The sequence below is a fragment of the Xyrauchen texanus genome, chromosome 42 (genome assembly GCF_025860055.1).
Source record: "Xyrauchen texanus isolate HMW12.3.18 chromosome 42, RBS_HiC_50CHRs, whole genome shotgun sequence".
Taxonomy (NCBI): domain Eukaryota; kingdom Metazoa; phylum Chordata; class Actinopteri; order Cypriniformes; family Catostomidae; genus Xyrauchen; species Xyrauchen texanus.
This window is the reverse complement of record NC_068317.1, coordinates 28,507,290-28,514,338: the sequence shown is the minus strand read 5'-3', so window position 1 is coordinate 28,514,338 and position 7,049 is coordinate 28,507,290. Positions and strand designations below refer to the sequence as shown.

The following is a 7,049-nucleotide window of genomic DNA, read 5'->3' as shown; positions in this document are numbered from 1 at the left end:
TTTTGTCTGTATATAATATACTGAATATAAATGCACATTTTGTATTAATGCTTGCATATAATGCATTAAGTTCTACTTTGCTTGGCAACTGGAGTGGTGGTGGTGTAGTGGGCTAAAGCACATAACTGTTAATCAGTAGGTTGCTGGTTAGATCCCCACAGTCACCAACATTGTGTCCTTGAGCAAGACACTTAACTCCAGGTTGCTCCGGGGGGATTGTCCCTGTAATAAGTGCACTGTAAGTCGCTTTGGATAAAAGCATCTGCTAAATGCATAAATGTAAATGTAACTGCAAATTCCTACAGCATAGGGTTAGGTTAGGATAATTAACTTTATTACTTGCTAGAAGAATTGTTTTTTTCTGATTATTATTCATGATCAGTTGTCTTTTATCAGCAATAAGCCACTTGAGATGTGCATTACGGTGATTTTACCATAGGTAATGGGCGTTCATCTAGGCACAGCAAGAAGTGGAAACAGCCTTCCCTAGCTTATTGAATTTATTAATGGACATGAATTTGAAATTAAATGTTCAATAAGCACATATGGCAATGGTGTTAAGGTGTCCACATACTTTTGGCCATATATGGTACTGTTTATAACCAAATTATATCTGGAGTTTCACTGCAAATTTGGTATTATTCTAAAACCAGTTCTAAGCTAAATTCGTAATATACACATTTCTTTAATTTTAATATACTAAATGCTAATTTGGAATAGAGTAAATTTGTGTTTGGAAGTTAAGCGTATGTAACAACAATATCCCAATCAGTCTAAATGGATTAATCTTCTGAACCCTAAGCCAACTAATCAATTATGTATGACCGTCATCTTTGCATTTGCAAACATTATATATTTATAACCTTGTTGGTAGGTTCTCTTCACAACGTTGCCATTTGTGCATGTTTATGCAGTTAGCAACACGACCAAAAAAACCCGACGTCACGTTTATCTTCTCGCTAATGCTCAGAACAAGCCAGAAATCTGACCACTGGGCATTAAGGGGAGTGGCTTTGCTCTGCGACTGTAAATATGGTGCTGCGAACAGAGCTAGTCACAAAGTAGTTTAGTTAGACTCTAATTTAAAAATTGGTTAGATGAAAGGTTTGAAAACGTTTGGAATGTTACAATGTTTATAGCATAGCAGTTTATAACAGTACCAAACCAGTTTTATTTATTAATTTTTAACAAAGAAAACAGAAATTGCCAAGCTTATACAAAAGTTTTGCTGTGTAAAATGACCTAAAATAACTGATGTTAGAAATGATAAACTGAATAATATATACAACCTCCATAGTCACTTTCATGAATCTTAAAAATCTAACAAATATCTTTTATGAACTTAGTCTTATATTACATTTGACTTTGTCATTTATACATAAATGCTTGGAATAAAATCTTAAAACTATAAGTTGTAAAAGTAAAAGTAATGCACAAACATGCAAGAACTATTTCAGGATTGCGCCTCATGGTGGTCATGCATTATGCATAATTACTTTGCAGTGCGTTGTTTTATTGCTTCTTTATTGGAAATGAAGTGCTGTACAGAAGCATCTCATTTTGAACTACTGAGATCCTTAAAGCACAGCTTGATTGCAAAGCTCTTATCAATTTTAAAAAACACACCAAATATCCAGTACCATTAGAATAATTAGCTAGAATAATTGCTGCAGGAGAATTTTGATGTTGAATATTTATGAATTACAAATTCATCTAATACTCATAAACTATATGCATTTTTTTTTTCATTTTCAGAGACTCTTCAGAAACCCGCTGATTGAGTTAACGTTTATTTAAAAATCCTACAAATGAATAGTGATGTTATATCACCAAGGTTAGACTGCAAAAAGGTATGTTTTTTTTAAGGATTGCACGTTTTATAACACATAGCAAATGGTTGCTTGCACAGTTAATGGATTATAATCTTAAGAAAACAGCTACAATATCTAAATTTAAAATTCAATTCTAAAATCATGTAATTTCAAAAGCATTCATAATATATTAGAAGAAAAGGAAAAAGTCCATAATTTACTTGTTTTCCCCATAGCACATAGATGGTGGGATAGATCGAATAAAATTTCCTAAAATGATCAATGTAGGCTTTGCAATTCATACATTGAAATAATATGTATTTATAAATAATCCCATACCCTGCTCATCTCAGTCTCATCTCGGTATAACATTCACAAACCCTTGCATCTTTCAGAGTCCTTGGTAGATGTAAACAAGAAATCCTAAAAACAACAACAACAAAATTATCTTAATGGATATCGTGTGTATCTTCCTTAATTTGTTCATTCAGTTGTCGTAAGCACATTCCACTCAAAATCAAGATCTTAGACTGGCCCAATCTTATCACCTTCAAGTTCTTCAATTCCATATTCAAAATCTTATTTGCACAGTAGTCTTTCCCAAATGTGACTAAAATCTGCCAAGGTTCCCTTAGTCAGACTTTCTGCTTAAGAAAGCTGCTTCATATCATACATTGGTACTTCCGATTCCTCGCCTTTGCCTTCATCTGCACCTTCTTGTTTCGCTGTTGGCTCTGTGTAGGCCACGTCAGGGCTGGCCCTGCGACCCTTCGGTGGTGGGACAGGTGCCGTTCCCTCTGTGGTCCCCTCTGCTCCTTCTCGACCTTCAGCCACCGTCCTCTCCTTCTTAAGGTTCAGCTTGGCTGGCATGGTTTTGGTGATGGATTCCTTGAAACGTTCACCAGATTGTTTTAGGCGTTCCCCAGACTGGCGGATTTTCTCACGTCGCTCAGTCGTTATTATACGCTCACCCAGCTTGTTGACCTTGGTGCCCAGGTTCTCCTTGGTCTTAGTCATGTTCTCTCTTGAAAAGGTTTGCTTCAGGCTCTCGATGCGTTTCAGGCCGGTTTTTTTCATCCTGGCTGCAGTAGAGGAGTCTGCCTCCTCGACAACCATGTATTCCTCATCAGAGTCAGGGAGTGGGGCCTCCTGTGCATCAGGGTCTACGGGCGCATCTCCACCGGTTGCTCCTTTTGGAGAGTCTTTAGGGGCAGCTACAGCTGGGACCTCATTATCACCCTATGGAAGGAGAATACATTTACCATAAATTGGCATTGAGTAGAACATCTTAGACCTTTAATCAAATGGTTTAAGCTACTTGAAAGAGAAAACATGTGCATAAAACACAGGCCCACCCCAGAGTATTAGTCAACATACCTTGATTATAGTGTGATGTTTGTAATAATGTGATCTGTTCTGAAATAACAATGTGAAATGCAAATAAAAGAAAACTACCATATAATCATACACAATCACGAGAAAATACATAGGGTTATGAAAAATGCTTGCCATATCTTTTGTTGTTGATGATAAATGTCCTATTGCCCTATGTCCAATTCGTACGGTTCATGGACTAGTTGCATGACATGGTCTCATTCTTAAAACCATGAACAACTATACAATGCATACGAAAATATGATCCAGACTACATTAAGTACAGGTTATATTTCATACTGTATTGGGTCGTCACTTTAGAATTTGTAAACCACTTGAGAACTATTGTCTTCACACTAATTCATCCACACTCTTCTCAGTTTTTTGGTTCTCAACGTCAAAGCTTTCCAAAGCATGTGCTACTGTATTACGTGTTCGTAACACTGTTTTCTCTGGGGGAAAGCACTGTTCAAGTGTGAAATGCAAGGTATAAACATAGCAAAATGAATGCATTTTCAAACTAAAATTATTAGTGTGGACATGGCCTTAGAGAAGCTTAATAACGTCTTAACTATTAAGAAATATTTAAAATGAACAAAAATCTGCGCTGTTAAACTGTTAATACATGTTGCATTGTGAATCTGTATACCATTGGATTGCACAACAACTAATAATTTTCTGCTGTTTTACCAACACCTATTGCTCATGACTCGCATAATGTGATTTTAAAGATAGAAGCATAACATATACACGACTGGTCAAAAGTTAAACACTTATTCTTTATTATAATTTTTTTTTCTTCACATTTTAGAATAATAGTAAGTTCATCAAAACTAGGAAATAACATAAATGGAAATATGGGAATTATGGTGTGACTTAACAAAATTCTAAATAAATCAAAATTGTGTTATATTTTAGCATCTTCAAATTAGTCACACTTTGCCTAGAATTTGCAGACATGTACTCTTGACATTTTCTCAAGCAACTACTTGAGGTATCACCCTGGGATTATTTTTAAACAGTATTGAAAGTGTTCCCATCTATGTTGGGCACTTAGTGACTGCTTTTCTTTATTATTTGGTCCAAGTCACCATTTTCAAAAACCTTTTTATTTTAATTAAATTTTAGTTTTATAATGAAATAAATGAATATGGTGCACAATTATATTTTTGTCTGCAAAACTAATTTCAAACATTTAAGCATACGCCTTCAGATCAAAAGATTTTTAAGATCATGAGAAACATTTCAGTCAAGTGTTTCAAAACTTTTGACCGGTAGTGTTTATCATTTTGAAGATGCAGTAACATTCACCTCTTATCACATACCTGTATGTACTCAACTACAGCTTACTCAAAGAGGTAATGACTACAGAAACAAGTGAGAATAAGTGAATCAAGTTGCATGACCCATTGGACCATGGACTGAAGCCAGTTAAGGTTGACCTACACTTTGTGCACACTTCCACATCATCTGATAATTTGTAGTAGTACCGTCCACTAACAAAATATTTTCTAGAGAAAAAGACTATTGATGACAACCTGGCAGTTTGAGATTGGTCATAGTTTGAAGACAGCAACTTTTATAACCATCACTCAGTCAGACACGATAGTACTATATTAGGACATGAAGCTTCACCACGTTAGCTCTCAGAATAACCCTGAACAAATCTGTCAGCTGTTACATGCTCACAGTACAGCCGTACACGAGATGATCAAATCCAGTGCGCAGTGATTGAAAAATATGAAATGAGCAGTTCATTTGTGAAGGAGAATAACCCATTTGTCTCCCAAGATTTACTCTAGCTTGAACAGATGAGCTTGATTTCAACCTTTTATTTCCCTATTTTTTGTGAGTGCCTGTTTCACTTGTTGTTGAGACTTTTGCATTTGCAGTCTGTGGGCTCGATTTATAAAATTATTTGATTTTGGGATTTATACAGTACATGCATCCGTGTGTCCAGGTACATCCAAATAATTCTCATGCTAGATATCTGAACTTGTTTCAATTTTAACAAAGATTTTAGTGTTGGGTAAGTTACTCAAAAAAGTAATTCACTACAAGTACTTCTCTAAAAATTGTAATCGACTATTTAATCGAAAAAGTAATCTCAATATGAATTAATTTTTAAATTACTTTCTAAAACACCTTTCTCTCATTTGTTTTCCGCTGTTCAATTTCTAAATAATGTCTATATTTCCTCTTTATTCGTTGTCACACCCTTCAGCTGTCAAAGAAATGCAAACAGATGAATTTATGAACTCTTATTTTAAATGCATTATACATTAATTATATAATTTTTGAAATGCGTAACCCAAGTGATGTACATAAAAGTAATCGACTTAACTGAAAGTCAGTAACTGTAATCTGATTACACCAATTTAAAATGTAAGGAGTTGCACTACTTTTTTACTTGAAAATTATATTACAGTAACTAATTAATTTATAATCAGATTACACCCAACACTGCTGATATTATAATTTCTGTATGGCATCTCTTGAAGTCTTTGCTAATTTAATCTCAGACAGCTAACCTAATTTAAACAACGCCTCAAAATATTACCGGTTCAGTTGATACAGGATTATTCTCTGAAACTCTTGGTGGCTGGATATCAATGCATTTCTATGAATTCATGGATCAAATTGCATGGACTATTAGCTTGTTGCTCCAGACATCCTGCCATGTATCAGATAAAAAAATAAGGCCCAAAATCTAATCTTCTATCCAGGTCCCTCAGTCTCAGAGCAGACTGGCAGTACATTGCAGCTGTATTGCTTCTGGCTGTAGGCCACGTACTGCATTGCATTAGCACAATGTCTAACTGTGGTGAATCTTGCTTTAGATCTTGTTAGACCTTGTATCTTTAAGTAATCAGGCGATCTTTGATGACCTCTCGCTTAAATTGAAATGTAGTAGGACAGGCTCAATGTCAAAAATAATACTCAGATTGGATCATTAGCAAGAGAAAAAGTATTCAATATTTGACATATTTCTCAGATACCTTCAAATCGAACTGGTCCAACTTCAAATTAACCTCTGTAATTTAAATGTATGTGAACTACGATACCATTCCAGTCCACATGGCACTCACATATTAAACACAAAGTAAAAACTCAAATTGTTTAATCAAGATGCGTGCAAGCATAACTTGCATACTACAGTGATGATCTAGTCTTACCTGGTAGATGACTACACGGAACTTGTTCTTGTTCAGAAGCTCAACTTGGGTCTCCTCTACCTTCTTGACACGAATGTTCTGCTTCTCCACACGGACACGGACGTCCTTGACGTGGCAGCTGACCTTGCATGTTTTCTCCAGAAGTTTCTCCACTGTGATACTTGTAGCTGTGTGCTCCTTCGTCAACTTCTCAACGTCCGCCTGGATGGTCTTCACACTGTTCTCCAACTCCAACTGTCTCTCCTCCATGCGTTGCTGGCACGCCTGTACGTTGTCTATGATCCCAGACACCCTCTCCAGCAGAGAGAAGATGTTTAGGGCGCTGGGCTCATCTGCCGCACCTGCAAGTTTATCAGCCATGCTTGTCCTTGTATCCGGTGAGGACCCTAGACTAAAACTGCCAAAAGTCTCAGGTCCTGTTTCGGCAAATGGAGTTAGTGTATAGGGGGTGTTGGGTTATGGGGTGGGACGGGGTGGGACGCTGGATCATGGAGCTTTTGTAGGGCCTGGAAGACACTTGAATGAGACGGACTCTTCTTCTGACTGGAATGTCTTCAACGTTCTGGGATGAAGAATATAGAAGCTCCACCCTTCCTGCATATAGGGAACACAAGGTTCAAAGAGCAGATACACAGGGAGATTGAAAAAGAGGATTGAGGGATTTGAAGGGGGGCACCGAACCAACTCG

General features: G+C 36.6%; 1 protein-coding gene across 1 annotated transcript; it reads right to left on the bottom strand.

The window, feature by feature from the left end:
• Nucleotides 1–1,213: 1,213 nt before the first annotated feature.
• LOC127635161 (caveolae-associated protein 4a-like) lies at nucleotides 1,214–6,988 on the bottom strand. Its single transcript, XM_052114956.1, has 2 exons — nucleotides 6,362–6,988; nucleotides 1,214–3,050 (listed from the first exon to the last, which is right to left on the bottom strand). The coding sequence occupies exons 1-2, from the start codon at nucleotides 6,719–6,721 to the stop codon at nucleotides 2,460–2,462; spliced, it is 951 nt and encodes a 316-aa protein (XP_051970916.1). The 5' UTR covers nucleotides 6,722–6,988; the 3' UTR covers nucleotides 1,214–2,459.
• Between the last annotated feature and the right edge of the window lie 61 nt (nucleotides 6,989–7,049).